Raw genomic sequence first — 15,025 nt, 5'->3', positions numbered from 1 at the left:
CCCAAAGCTCAGGGTCTGGAGTCAGAAAAGTTCAAGTCTCAGTTCTGTATTAAGAAAATGTGTTGTGATTTAACCTCTCTGAGCTTCCATTTCCCCCGCCTGTAGCATGGGGTAACCAGAATGCCTATCTTAGGGCTCTTACCTGAGGCCAGGCAGGCAGGAGAGTGGGGAGTGAGGCCTGGGTCTTCCTGGCTCTGAGGGAGGGTGCTTTCAGGCTGGACCCTGCAGCCAGTAAGGGGATCAAAACTGAAGATGAGATTGGAGTGCTACAGGTTCATTGCCTTTTTCTTCCTTTGTCCTTTTTTATTCCTCCTTTAGGAGTTTTTAACAAATGGATGTGAAGCCTTCCTGGACCCTTTTCTGTAATTAAAGTATATTTACTCTTTTAGTACAGAATATGTGGTTTAAAAACATTAAAATGCTTGGATTTCAGGACTGGGTCCACCAGATTTTAAAATGCTTGAGGTTTAGCCAAGTCTCTGAATACCAGGCAACTTCTGAGTCTGGAGGAAAATGTTTCGCATATTCATAATACAAAAGTAGCTTTAAAAAGGACACTCATTCATGTTAGTGATCCTCATTAACCCTAAGGTATGTCATTGGTAGGTAACAAAAAGTGGAACATAGAAGCATAAACAGGTACATCTTTCAAAAAGTCATTGTCATAAAGTTACCAACTGGAGGAGGTTCACTGTAATGATTTTTCTTCAGCAACATATTTGGAAAGGTATTTGGCAAAGATCAAATGACCTTCTCATCCACTTGCCACACAACTTGGAGGGAGAAAGGTGCTATTTCTAGGGCAGACTTCCCACATGTGTTCTGTTCGGCCCTCTTGCAAAACTGCCCACTTCACCCAAGCTCGTGGACGCTGAATCTTTAGAAAGTCCTATGAGTTTATTACTTTTACCTCCTTAGGGCCTCCTGAAGTTTAAAATATATCTTTGTATCATATTACATAGAACACTGGCACCATATACATTGGCTTCTGTTAGAAAAAGTTCTGATTCCTTTGTCTGTAGATGTGGCTCCCTTTAAAATGGGTGGATTTTAAAAATATCCACGGGGCAATCCCGGCATTTCCATGGAAGAAAAGGAAGGAGAGAAGCCATAAGGAAGAATGCCTGTTAGATCAAGACTAACAAGATGGAGGAGGAAGTGTAGAAATGTTACTTCAACTGGCCTGTTTATGAAATACAGAAAGCTTTACTCTTTCAGTGTTTTTAACTTGAAGAATCCAGTCATTTGTACCAAAAATCCAAATTGCAATACACATTTCTATTTGCCCACTTTGCCTTGGAGCAGAAATGGTAGAAGCATTTGGGAGTCAGATAAGAGGACAGTGGCCCATGGAAGGCATGGCCCTCTGAGAACCAGTGGGCACCCCCACCTCTCACTCCGCCAGTAGATACATAATCAGGTGAATACTCAGCTCTGTTTACTGCGCCACAGAAAGCAAGAGGTAGGGTGGGCTTGATTGGCCTGAGGAGGTAAAGCAGTACCTTGTCACCTTGTTATATGCAATGCGGTGTCACTACAAAAGCAGTGGTGTGCAGGTAAAAGTTTTGCATGTGTGCATCCTGTTCTTTAACCAATCAAGGAGACATAATGATAGTGATTTTTGCAGACTTATGTGGAATTATAAAATAAAAATTATAAAACACTGTGTAATACAGTAAACAACACTATTGGGGTTTATATGCACAGGTGGATTTGCAGCTGCAGTCACCACACCTCTGGATGTGGCAAAAACAAGAATCATGTTAGCAAAGGTAAGTGGTAAAATAAGATAATGTAGACATAACAGACACTCCTGTATGCTAGCACTAGGGCTTATATGTACATAAAGTGAAGAAAAGTGGAGAACACTTCCCTGTAATAGCAGCCTTATGCTGCCTGTTGAACCATCAATGAAACTGACGTTGACAAAACAATCTTCATCTCTGTCACCGCGACCGATGTCTGTACAACATTCTACCTTTTCAACAACATTTTCAACTACACCGTGTAAGCAAGCAGGGCTGGTAGGGCCTCTGCATGGTAAGACTACATTAGAATCACGTCTGTTTTTACTGGTGACAGACCTGAGGCTTAGAGAGTCACCTTGCTTCATGCCACGCAGCAGGTGAACTAACTACAGGCTCTTGAACTTAGGTCATGTTTGGCCTTAACTGGGTGAATTAGGAGAGTTGTCATAATTCTTACAATGTTTTTCATAAAAAGAAAAATTGTTTAAAAAAACTACAGACTTCATGAATGCCATACATATAACATTACTGGACTAAAACAATAAAAAATAAACTCGCAAGCTTGTGGAAAAGTGCAGAACTTTTCCTAAGGATGTCAAAACATGTTTTAAATTGAACATATTAATAGTACCCTTTAATAAATGTGTTTATTAGCTACTGAGGTGAGTTTCATAATTGTACCTTTTATACTACTTCCCATTTTTCTCAGTTCAGTTGATATTGCTTTCAGTGGTTCTTCTGCTAAGTACTTGTATATGAACGATCTGGGTGTGCTTTTCCTGTTCAGTAGTTCTACGTGAATATCTGGGTGTGATTTTCCTATTTAGTAGTGTACGTGAATTACCTTGAGTGGATTTCCTGGTCAGTATTTGTATGTGACATAGCTGGGTGTGGTTTTTTTGTTCACTGGTTGTACATGAATTATCTGGGGGTGGTTTTCCTGTTCACTAGTGTATGTGAATTATCTGGCTGTGGTTTTCCTATTCAGTGGTTGTATGTGAATAATCTAGGTGTGGATTTCCTGGTCATTTGTCTAAGTCAGAAATATCTGGGCATGTATGGATATCTTGGTCATTAGTCGTATGTGAATTTTCTGGATGTGGTTTTCCTGTTCAGCAGTTGTATGTGACTTAGCTGGGTATGGTTTTCCTGTTTGGTGGTTGTATGTGAATTTTCTGGGTGTTATTTTCCTGTCTGGTGGTTGTATGTGAATTATCTTGTGGCATTTATTTCCTTCAGGGGTTGTTTGTGAATTATCTGGGTGATTGTCCTATTAACACAGTAGTCGTAAGTGAATAATCTGGGTGAGCCCCGCTCATCTTTTGATAACGAGACACTGGGAAAAGCAGCTTTCTGTGGCTTGACCCAACTCAGTGCTTGCTTGTGGGTTTGAATGTAAGGCCTTCTGGTGTAGCAGGATCCAGGGCTCCTGATGGTTCAGAAACTCCCAAATCTGTTTGAAACTGTCTTAGATGAAGGCAGTAGGGGGCCATGCACCTGAGGATATCTGTAAGTTGGGGAAGTTCATAAGGTAATGGCTTTCTCTTTTGTCCTTTCACGCAGGCCGGTTCCAGCACTGCTGGTGGGAATGTCCTCTCTGCCCTGCATGGGGTCTGGCAGACACGGGGACTATCAGGGTAAGAATGAGAAGGAATGTTCACCTATCTTCCTCTCTCCACTGGTTTGTCTGCTTTGAGCCTGACATAGGACAAACCCTTTTCTTTCTTCTGCTTATGCTGTGGTTGGGGGTCTCTTTATTTATGTGTATTGAGCAAAAGATTATGTGACATAATATTGCACAATCAAGGTGATGCAGTCATCTAGCCAGATGATGCCCAACCTCATCCATCTTGATGTTAGATGCCGCCCACGTGTGTGACTCCTGCTAGCTTCTGGGCTGCAGCACCGAGAAGATAGGCTTCTAGTTATGGGGTGCACCAACTTGGTGAGCAAGGATAACATTGTCAGAAGAAAGCATTGGTGGTCTGGGGTTCCGTTAACTATTACTAGCCACACATGACTTTCAGCACACCCTAGTGCATGACTCCTGCTTGAAAGCACAGCTCTGTATTATCAGCAAAGTGTCAAATCTTTAGCATATCCTCAAAAGCTCTTTCTTCAAAATACACAGGGGAACAATTTTTAACATAATTCCTGTTGAGTTTGATTTTTCAGCTGTTTTAGACTTAAATAGGCATGCTGATTTCAAAACTGCAGTTAGTTTTCTTCTATCACATAATTTTTTTCTGTACAGCTTATCTTAAATGCGGCCACTCTAGGCTGGATCGAGCCTGGATTGAGGGAAGCACTACTGCTCTCCTGCTCTCCTATTGGCTGAGAGCAAACCTCCCTCGGGTGGGGAGGGGTGGGGGATGACCTTGGAGACCAGCAACAGGTTCATACTTGTCTAGGCTATTCAGTTACACATGGGACAGTGTGGTGAGAGGTTGTGTGCCGCTCTATATAGTGAATCATATTTTGAAGTGTAGTCCGAGTTCTTGCCTGTATACAAGGAGTTAGCAGAATTTTTTAAATTTACATATGTACTTATTTCCTTTCCTTCAGATCATGTCTGCCTCTTCTATTTCTCATTGTAAGTGCCTAACAACCCTGATTCGTTTTGTTATATCTGTGGCAGTTTCCCCATTCCCAGTCGAAGGACAAACCTCAGTGCATTTGCCAGGCAAGCCTATTTTGCGTATTTTGAAGTAAAACTTGGTGATCAAGATAAGTCTTGGGCCCCTCACAAGGTTTGCAAACAGTGTGTCAAGAGTTTACGGATGTGGACAAAGGGAACATGTGATAAATTGCCATTTGGTATACCTATGGTTTGGCGAGAGCCCAGAGATCATTCAAGTGACTGTTGCTTTTGTATAGTGAAAACTTCAGGATAGAACAAGAAAAATAAATGTAAAATAGAGTATCCTAATCTACTATCAGCTATATGCCCAGTGCCTCATTCAGCTGAAATCCCAGTGCCAGTTTTCATTGAACTACCCTCTTTCGAAAAACAGGAGTATGGTGAAGAACTAAGTGACAGCAACGATGAAGATTTTGAAACTGAAGATGACTCAGTTCATAAGGGATTTGATCAGCATGAGTTGAATGATTTGGCACGAGGTTTGGGACTATCCAAAAAGGCTTCAGAACTCCTAGCATCAAGACTGCACAAACTTCGCTCTTACTTTCGATCAAGAGAAAGTGCTTTTCTGCAGTAATTTCGAAGTGACGGTCACTTTGTGTATTGCCATAACATACATGGTGTAATGGAGGAATTGGGAATTCCAATCTATAATGCAACCGAATGGCGACTGTTCATCGACAGCTCAAAACAGAGCTTGAAGTGTGTCCTCCTCCACAATGGCAATTTATTTGGTGCAGTCCCAATTGGCCATTCAGTTTGTTTTTGTGAAGAATGTGAAGACGTAAACAGTCATTGATCTGTTGCAATATCACAAGCACAATTGGATCATCTGTGTTGACCTTAAAATGGTCTGCTTCTTTCCTGATCAGCAATGCAGATACACCAAGTATCGCTGTTTTCTGTGTATGTGGGACAGCAGAGCTCGTGAGAAGCATTGGGTGGAGTCGAGTTGGCCTCCAAGATCTGACCTCAAATCTGGTGATCCAAACATTCTACATGAGCCACTTGTTGACAGAAAGAACATTATATTCCCACCTCTGCACATAAAACTGGGTCTCACAAAGCAATTTGTTAAAGCTTTGCCAACTGAAGGAGACTATTTCAAGTTATCTCATTTTGGCATTTTCTAGCCTGTCGTTTGAAAAGATAAAATACCTTTATATATTTGGTAGCAGAACTTTACTACTTGTATAAAATTTGACTTACAGTAAAAATATGTAGTCTTTATATCAATAAAATAACTAAATAAACAGTATATTCAGGTAATTTTTTTCTTTATTTTCCTTTGTATGTACATTTTGTATGATTTTCAGGACAAAGGGAGGGTATTCTATACCTTAAAAAGCTGATGTTATAGAGAAAAACTGGGGTCATTTTTGGATTCGGGTGCCAAAAGTTAGTCAGAAACAAGTGTCAGATCGAACTCAACAAAAATTGTGTTACCGGTAATATTATTTCAACATTGCTTTTAAACAGAAACTTATACAGCTGTCTGAATGTTGGGATCTGTACAGATATGTCAAGTTACAACTTTCTCTTTGGAGTCATCTACCAGGGGTTTTCCTGAGAGAGCCAAGCAGCAGCCTCCTTTGGGAGAAGGTCATGACTGAGCCCAGTGACAGGGATAGCTGTTGTGGACACAGAGTGTGGTGGTACCACCTCCTCATCTGATGACAGGAGTTTATTTTAGTTGGTTGATGGTTTGGGGATCATGAAGCATGTTGGTCAGGCCCCAGGTAATATTTTTGTAGAACGGCCTCATCATCTATTCAAAATTTCCATCTGGAAGTTTGAAAAGTAGGTAGTGTTAGATGGTTGTGTGAATGTGACCACTCTGATGGATTGATGTTGGCTGCCTGAAGGATGTAAGGATTTTGAGACAAGACCTGGGTTAAACAAGAGAAGCACAGCCAGGCACGGGAAGGGCAGAGTGCTGGCTTCTGTGCCGTGGTCAGCCATTTATGGCTGCCACCTTGGAAGGAAATAAGAATCTGGTTGCTCAGAGCTGAGGAATATTGATTTGGACACCAATTCCACACTGAACAAAGATGGTATGAGAAGAAAGTGAGTTCTCTGCTCCTCCAGTTCAACGGACTGCTGCATTTTCCCGTGCAGTGCCAGCCTCAACCCTGAGACACGATGGTGAAGGTCGGAGTGAACGGATTTGGCCGTATTGGGCGCCTGGTCACCAGGGCTGCTTTTTACTCTGGCAAAGTGGATATTGTCGCCATCAATGACCCCTTCATTGACCTCAACTACATGGTTTACATGTTCCAGTATGATTCCACTAATGGCAAGTTCAAAGGCATGGTCAAGGCTGAGAACAGGAAGCTTGTTGTCAATGGAAAGTCCATCACCATCTTCCAGGAGCAAGATCCCACCAACATCAAATGGGGTGATGCTGGTGCTGAATATGTTGTGGAGTCCACTGGGGTCTTCACTACCATGGAGAAGGCTGGGGCTCACTTGAAGGGTGGAGCCAAGAGGGTCATTATCTGCCCCTTCTGCTGATGCCCCCATGTTTGTGATGGGTGTGAACCAAGACAAGTATGACAACTCCATGAAGATTGTCAGCAATGCCTCCTGCACCACCAACTGCTTGGCCCCCCTGGCCAAGGTCATCCATGACAACTTTGGTATTGTGGAGGGGTTCATGACCACAGTCCATGCCATCACTGTTACCTAGAAGACCATGGATGGCCCCTCTGGGAAGTTGTGGCGTGATGGCCGAGGGGCTGCCCAGAACATCATCCCTGCTTCTACTGGCGCTGCCAAGGCTATGGGCAAGGTCATCCCTGAGCTGAATGGGAAGCTCACTGGCATGGCTTTCTGTGTCCACACCCCCAAGTGTCGATTGTGGATCTGACCTGTCGCCTGGAGAAAGCTGCCAAATACGATGATGTCAAGAAGATAGTGAAGCAGGCATCAGAGGGCCCCCTCAAGGGTATCCTGGGCTATACTGAGGACCAGGTTGTCTCCTGCGACTTTAACAGTGACATCCACCTTTGATGCTGGGGCAGGCATTGCCCTCAATGACCACTTTGTCAAGCTCATTTCCTGGTATGACAATGAATTTGGCTACAGCAACAGGGTGGTGGACCTTATGGTCCACATGGCCACCAAGGAGTAAGAGCCCCCTGGACCACCAGCCCCAGCGACAGGAAGAGAGGCCCTCAGCTGCTGGGGAATCCTTGCCCCAAACCGGTCCCCCAACATACTGAGGATCTCCTGACCTCTAGTTGCCATCCTAGACCCCCTAAAGAGGGGAGGGGCTTAGGGAGCCCTACCTTGTCATGCACCATCAATAAAATTCACTGTACCAAGCCAAAAAAAAAAAAAAAAAAAAGTGAGATCTAAAGCAGCTTAATTAGTAGCAGGTAAAATATCCTTACTATTCCAGTTAGTTTGGGGCCACACAGAGGCGTGGCATGTAGTAGCTTTTTTAGATCACTAAGTCAAGCTGCCAAATCTCAGTCTTTTGAAGTGCAATAAAACAATGCAATAAAGTGTGGTGTGCCTGTATGCAGTGTTCCTTAGCACAGAATTCCAGGAGCCAAGCTTGTCACTTATGAAATCAGTTTTCATTAGCTTCCTATTCATGTGATAAAAGACAAAAAATAATTTGACAAAAGAATTGTAACCAAAAGCAGGTAAGACACACAAAAAACTGCTACAATTATGCGCACTGTTCTGATGACAGGTCCTAGACATTCTCAGCCCTGCAGGGGGCTTGGCGGCTTCCTCGGTCTGGTTCCCACGCACAGCCTCTGCAGGCTCCGGCCAGCACCTTGAACACGTGCCAGCATCAGCAGGCCCTCAGTTGCCCAGCAGGCTCAGGGTCCACGTCGCAGTGAAACAGTGCTGACCTCTCAGGGAGAATGGAAGGGGTGACACTTTGGTGTCAGGTTGGTTTGCTCCATGTTCTGGCACACATTTGGTTTCTCCGAAATAAAACCACTGCATGCTCGTCAGTTCAGCATGTGGAAAGCCAGCAGGAAGAAGTTGCTCACCTTGCAGTGCTCCTTCCTGCTTTTCTTGTCACGTTTTTCAACTGTGCCCTGTATGTAACAACTGCCACTGCCACGCGCACCGTGTCCCCAGCTCTCTGCTAAGTGCTCTGTGTCTGCTATCTCATTTGACCTGTGCTTGCTAAAAACAGCCCTGCTCGACTCAAGTCTTTGTCTCACTGTACAGATTACTTTCAGGGTACACATACATTAAACCATTCAACTGTCATCTAGTGAAACCATAAACTATTTCCTTCTGCCTCTTGCCAGGAGCAGCTGAGCTCATTAGCAGCAAAAGCTGAACCCAAGACACTGGCTTTAGAGAGAAGTCAGATAGAAAGGAGCAGGGAGGATGACTGTGGCCAGTGTGGTCATCCAGCTCAGGCTCTGCTGGCCTCCTTCCTGCTCCCTTCCCTTTGTGGGGCAGGATAGGGAGATTAATCTGTTTTTTGGGCCAGAAGGACAGTGTGGCCTCAAAGTGGTAATTTATGAGTTTTTGTCCTCACCAGCCACCTCAGGCAAAAACAATTTGCATGATGCTGAGATGAACAACTTTTTTTCTTACAAGTGTATTTTGGTGCTCTATAGAATACATATTCATGGTTATTTCTAGACAGAAAAAAAAAAAAGAGGTTCTAGTTTCGTCTACAGTATTTTACTAAATGACTTAAGTCCTTACTTAGGTAATTAAAATCAGGGTGCCTTAACACTACCTTCCAGTCCACTCTCCTTAGCAGAGCTGCGCACTGCACACTAAGGGGTGGGGCAAGCTGACCTCACCGCACGTCCTGCTGTGCAGAGAGGGGCAGCCAGTGCTGCTGAGGCCAGGGCTACAGGGGTTTCTTCCTGGCATTTCCTGGTGAGCCACTGTTTAGATTTTGGAGGCTTCTCCCATATCTGAAAAAGACACGAACTACTGTTGGCATAACCTGACCATTTTCAGCTTTCTTCTGCAGATTTGGGTGTTTTCACTAGTAAATCTACGTCTGATTTTGTAATTTTGTTTTCTGCTTACAGAAGGAATCCTTTTGGTTCTAAAAAAGTTATTACAAAATACAGGCAGGGATGTTTCATGTGATGCTGTGCCCCAGGGGCAGTTTAGGACACATGCCCGCCATGTTGATGCACATGTAGTCGTGTTATACATGCAGGTTTGGGACCTTTTTCAGAACCTACTGTGTACACTTTCTGTGCTGGTGTCTCCTGCCTACACCATTCTTAGCAACTGCAGTTTCCCGTGTGTGTGGACACTGCACCAGGATCTATGTACAGTATTCCCTCACTTATCGCCGGCGCCTGAATTATGTTCTAGGACACCCCCCACCACCCACGAAGTAGGAACCTTACATTTATTCTACACCTACATAACTTTAACAACGTATGTATACAGTACCGCAAAATCCAGTGATATAGCAAAAAATCCACGATAATATAATATTTTTAAAAATCCTGCGGTACAGTGAGGCTGTGATAAATGAACCGTGATATAGAGAGGGACTACTGTAACCAGAGGGCATTATTTGCAGTTATTTTTTTAAAATCAGCAGTGTCATGATGAATATGTTTTAACAGATACTTGTGCATAGCTATGGGAGGATTTTTAAAGAATGAATCCTGCCCTGGCTGGGTGGCTCCGTTGGTTGGAGCGTCATCCCATTAACCAAAAGATTTCGGGTTAGATACCCCTGACCCCACCCCAGATCCGGGCATATGCAGAAGGCAACTGATATTTCTCTCTCCTTTCCTCTTTATCTAAAATCAATGATTATATCCTTGGGTGAGGATTTTTTTAAAAAACGAATCTCCTATATACATCCCTGGTAACATTGTTCTTCTACTTGCATTTCCTCAATTATTTTGAAGTTGCAACTTTGACAGTGACTCACCTTCTGAGGTGTTTGGGGACTGAAGTTGCTACCCCTTTCCCTGCCACAGCCCTGTCTGCCTTTCTTCTTCATCAGAGAAGGGAAACTGAATACGTGGAGATTCATCTCCTGCTGTGGCATATCTGTGGGTCTCTAAGGACAAAATGTGCCTGAGTCACTGGGAAGAAGAGCAGTTGTCTGAAAATCGCCTCTAACACCCCAAGACCACTGTAGGCTTTCAGCGTGGGCTGTTGTCCTTGACTCCTTTGTAAAATGTCAATTCCATCATCTTTAAAAGACAAATAGTTTGGAAGTTTTAAACAGGACTATTGTGTGGACAGACTTACTATTTCTTGACTAATTATTTGACTTAATTGTGAGTGCTCACAAGTCAGCTGTCTGATATGTAGCCACTTTCGCCAACAAACAGCTGGGCTCAGACTTCAGCAAGTCTACTTGGGACTGTAATTTAGTGCCATTCTAAAAGAAAAAAACACATTTAAGTACTATGTGGGGTTTAATGAGCATGGAGTGTTAAGCTGAGCAAGCCGTGGGTGTTGGAATTTAACCTTTGCACACACAAATTTTTTTTTTAATCTCTCCTGTTTTTTGCCCCTAGATTATTTGCAGGTGTCTTCCCTCGAGTGACAGCCATCAGTCTGGGAGGTTTCATCTTTCTTGGTGCATATGACCAAACTCGCAGCTTACTGTTGAAACTTGGGAAAGAGTGCCCATGAATCCCACGGCCCCGCTCCCCATCTTTCATGAAGGGGCCGTGCTGTGAGCTGATCCTGTCCAGCGAGCAGCTGTTCGGCCATCTACACCACGGAACACAGTACTGAAATCCAGCTCCGTGAAGTACGACGTGGAGAACGCGCCTTCCGTGCTACAGGCTGGCTGGAATGATGTCATCAGCCTATTTGCCAGAAAGAGAAACCGATGTCCACTGCAGTACTTCGAACAATTTTCTCAGAACCCCTTAATAAATAAGTTTGATGATGCTGAGTCCAGGCCCCTCAGTTTTCATTTGATTGTATCTGACCTTTTGCTTCCTGCCACCTGATAGCAGCTTCGATGGAAGGCAGAGATGGCTCTAATTTTAAAAGAATGGCTAGAGTGGGAAAGGGAGGAGACAAGGAAACGGTTGTGCATATGAGTGGGTTTCTCCCCTGGGTTAATTACTACTGTGTAAGCTTACAGCTTTGTTTAAAAAGAATGAACTACAGGTGCACAATGAGCATTCTTGTTGGGTAACTAAGCTGTTCTTGATGACCCTCAGACTTAACCTATAAAAACACACAGTTGTATTTGACAAGAGAAGTGTCCTGTGGCCCATGTGATGTGTGAAAGGAAGCAAGCAGATGAAGCTCAGTGACCAGGCAGGTCCCATGGGCTTGGGGGTGGAGGGCGTGCTGGGGCCTCAGTGGCAGCTGGGCCGCATGCCACTCTTCCATTTTAGACTGAAGGATGGGCCAGACAGGCTATTTCTTCGTTCCTAATCAGTAAGCTCTTCCTGGGCTTTTAAGCTCAACACTGGAACAAGAAGGGACAAAGTGGGAAGGTCACTATTCTAGAGCTTGACTAATAAGCTCCAAGTGTTGGAAAAATTCAGAATCTCAGGGATCTAGTGCTATCATGTTTTCCCTGGAGCCATAGTGCATCATTCTGCTTTGCCTAAGAGTGTGTGTGTGTGAGAAAAGGCAATTAAAGGCAGGATGACTGCATTTGTCAGGGCACCTCTGGAATCAAATGGGCTGAAGCAATGCTGGTTAATGTACATAGAAGAATGACCCAAGCCACACACTTAGCATTTATAAATGAACCTTTATTAAAGACACTTCAATGCCATTTGTTAGACACTTCAATATTTTACATGTTTTTCAATGTACATTGTACCAAAATTTCTACAAATAAATAACTTTGTACATGAAAGTAATACTTCCTCTTTCACATTGCCTCTCAGAAGCAGCAAATTCACATGTTGTGGAAGTAACAATCAGTTCACTGTTGAGAACAAAATTCTAAATGTGCTTACCTTTTGCAACAGCGATGACATCTGCCAGTAAAATTTAACATAGCAACCATTTTGTCAATAATACCTTCAGCTTTTTGGCTAAAGGACCTTGCTAGTTTCAATGTAATTTTTCCTGAATTATACATTGGCACTCACAAGATGGTTAGCTACAGGTCTCAAAAGTGCAAATATACCCAGAACCCAGGTCAAGGGCCAAAGCTCGCAAGTCCAAGCCTGGGTCTGTGTGTGTGAGGGAAGGACATGGACAGGCCCACTCCGGATCCTCAGTCAAGATAAGCTAGCCCTGAAAAGGAAGGACTTGATCCTTTTTCTCCCCTAAGATCAATGTAATATTAACTATATTGGCAGAACTAAGACATCACTATTGAAAAATCCACAGGTACCAACAGCAGCAACATCTGTCTCATTAGAAAGCCTCAAATGACAATCAAATGATACTGTCAAGACCACATTTGCTTTTACCATAGAAGGAAGAAAGGCTTAATTGTTTGGACCAAATGCTTATGGATTAAACCATCCCCCCCCCCCCCCCTTGTGCTTGTCAAAGCAAGAACTCAAACCTACAAGAAAGAGTCCCTTGCTGCAGAGGTCCATGACCCCTGTAGGTCTGGGCTCCACAGGGGGTCTGTGGCAGAAGCCACCACACGTGGGAAATACTGACATGACGTTACTTCCTAAGAAAACCAAGTTTCTGCCTGTAAAGCATCCCAGGGGCTTGTCCTATGATGTGCAACTCAAGTAGGACTTTCCATCCTTCCCACCCACTAAAACTCCTCAGAGCAAATGTGGTTTTTAGCTTCTATAAACTCCATCCATACATTAAGGCACTAGAACTATCCCCCCTTCCAAAATTAAACAGCAACCTGATATGAAAAATAACATTGTCAAAACTGTACTTTTTTCTGTTAACCATGCACTAAAGATTAAAATATCCTCTGTAAAAGATATATAATATATATGAAATCTCTGAAAACTCTTATGTACAGTGGTATCAAATAATCTTCTGCCTTTTGTACACAATAGCCTCCTGTATTCTGTGACTTCAGTTGCAAGTCCTTTAAACTACTGACACTCCACATGGAAGTTAAAACAGTACAGATCAGTGACACTTGAACCCAGGCTTCCTTACTGCCTCTCCTACCGCTCTTTCCTGTAGGGAAGGACACAAAAGCTGAGGTAGACAACGCCTAGATCTGCGGTGCAAACAGCAGCGGCCCACTCTGTTTCCCAGGGAGCTGTCCTGTCAGTGGTGTAGACTCAGGACTGGAGTCACATGCTCTGGGGAGGTGGCCATTGGAAAGAAGCAAGTGCTGGCTTTCACTGGGGATGTCGGGAAAGCCCGAGGGGGCTTGTGTGAGCTCAGAACTGTCAGGAGTTAATGTAGAGGAAGGCTGGAGGTGCATGGAGTCTGGCTCATACAACCTTGCCAATGTCCACGAAGATGCCCCTACAAGAAAAGAAAGGGCACATCAGACCCTCTAGCTTGGCTGTTTCTGTGCCACCCCCGCCTTCCCCAGCTGTTGCTGACTCCTGGGAAGAAAGTAAACATTTACCTTTCCCATCTAGAGGTGCTCCTGGCTTTTTCTTCAAGGACGTCAGCATTCTATCATGGTTACTAGGGTAGAGGGACTCTCTGCAGTCTGCATGAGACCCGTCCACAGTCCCACCACTTGGATGTAGAGAATGTTCTTCGTCACTGACACCAGGCTCCTGGCTGCTTAGTGTAGCTGGCTGTGTACTGTCTCTGGACACAGGCTGAGAGCAGGCTTGTTCCTTAGAGTGACTGTCCATGTCAGTGTTGCAGTCACTGCATACAACTGGGTCACTGTGCTCTGCAAGACACAGCCGGACATTGAGAACCATCAACTGAGGCCCCACCCCCAGAGGCTGCTGCACGCCACCTCTGTGAGGCCAGAGCCCCACTGTTTATCAATAAAATCTGCTGCCCCTGCGCCCCAGGATGTGCACATGAAAGGACTAGGCAAACACCACACCATTAAGGATGGGGTCTTCTGTGTTTTAATATTTCAGATTAAATTCTTTGTCAGACAACTTCGGTCACAGAAAGGAATCCCATTTGAAGAGCCCACACAGGGCCAGGAGTCTTCTGAATAATTAGAAAAGGAACCTCCAGAGCCCTGGTGAAAAGGTCCTTTATTTGGCCCTTGCCCTTTATTTAAGTTGCTCATAAATCTGAAAGTTCATGTCTAACTCACCACACCATCGGTTTATTTTAGACACCCTACTTGAACTCAGAGAGAGCCAGGCCCACACAGCTTCCACTGAATACCAAAATCTGAGACAGTCTTAGACAATAATGTGTCTTGTCCTATCATTAACGAGGTCAGCCCAGATTTGGATTTCAAGAACAAAATACTTTTCCTGAGGAAAGCATACCCATCTTCTGTGGACCAGGTATGCCATTGGCCTTCTCCATCACTTTCCACGGCTCCTTGCTGTACCCAACGCACAGCTTGGGCTGCCTGCAGGTAACGACGTGAGCATCCGCCTCTGGAAGGAGGCCTGCATCTCTCAGACACGTACCTGCAATAGAGCCCTGCACTGTTGGAAGCTCTGGGCCTAGCACATCACAGAGAGCCTGATGAGGACAGCCATTTCTAAAATCTGTTCTAGCGTGGTGGTTCACAGGCTGCTTTTCTAGGACTGCCTTCCCAGCGGGCAGGCCTTTCAGCACTTAGCCCTGTTAACAAGTTCCTGTAAGGATC

General features: G+C 44.2%; 2 protein-coding genes and 1 pseudogene across 9 annotated transcripts in view; 2 read left to right on the top strand and 1 right to left on the bottom strand.

Annotated features, from left to right (window-relative positions):
* The window catches only part of SLC25A26 (solute carrier family 25 member 26), a 159,669-nt gene extending 148,400 nt beyond the window's left edge, over positions 1–11,269 (top strand). For 4 of the 6 annotated variants that reach the window (XM_090283875.1, XM_090283874.1, XM_090283872.1 and 1 more), the window contains 3 exons: positions 1,708–1,772; positions 3,312–3,385; positions 10,884–11,269. In XM_090283875.1, coding sequence (XP_090140001.1) covers positions 1,708–1,772; positions 3,312–3,385; positions 10,884–11,001 — 257 coding nt within the window. In that variant the 3' untranslated portion in view covers positions 11,002–11,269. Of the gene's footprint in view, positions 1–1,707; positions 1,773–3,311; positions 3,386–10,883 lie in introns of those variants that run through there. The other 2 variants (XM_090283871.1, XM_090283873.1) reach the window with 2 other exon arrangements.
* Positions 6,501–7,572, top strand: LOC150004727 (glyceraldehyde-3-phosphate dehydrogenase pseudogene; annotated as a pseudogene).
* A 1,559-nt stretch (positions 11,270–12,828) lies between the features above and the next one.
* The window catches only part of LRIG1 (leucine rich repeats and immunoglobulin like domains 1), a 103,780-nt gene continuing 101,583 nt past the window's right edge, over positions 12,829–15,025 (bottom strand). For 2 of the 3 annotated variants that reach the window (XM_090283867.1, XM_090283868.1), the window contains 3 exons: positions 14,697–14,843; positions 13,853–14,131; positions 12,829–13,746 (listed from right to left, as the gene is read on the bottom strand). In XM_090283867.1, coding sequence (XP_090139993.1) covers positions 13,487–13,746; positions 13,853–14,131; positions 14,697–14,843 — 686 coding nt within the window. In that variant the 3' untranslated portion in view covers positions 12,829–13,486. The remainder of the gene's footprint in view (positions 13,747–13,852; positions 14,132–14,696; positions 14,844–15,025) is intronic. The other variant, XM_090283869.1, reaches the window with a different exon arrangement.

The sequence above is a fragment of the Furipterus horrens genome, unplaced genomic scaffold (genome assembly GCF_987537825.1).
Source record: "Furipterus horrens unplaced genomic scaffold, mFurHor1.1.pri manual_scaffold_7, whole genome shotgun sequence".
Lineage (NCBI taxonomy): Eukaryota > Metazoa > Chordata > Mammalia > Chiroptera > Furipteridae > Furipterus > Furipterus horrens.
Note: the sequence above shows the minus strand (reverse complement) of the source record. Positions and strands in the feature narration are given on the sequence as shown.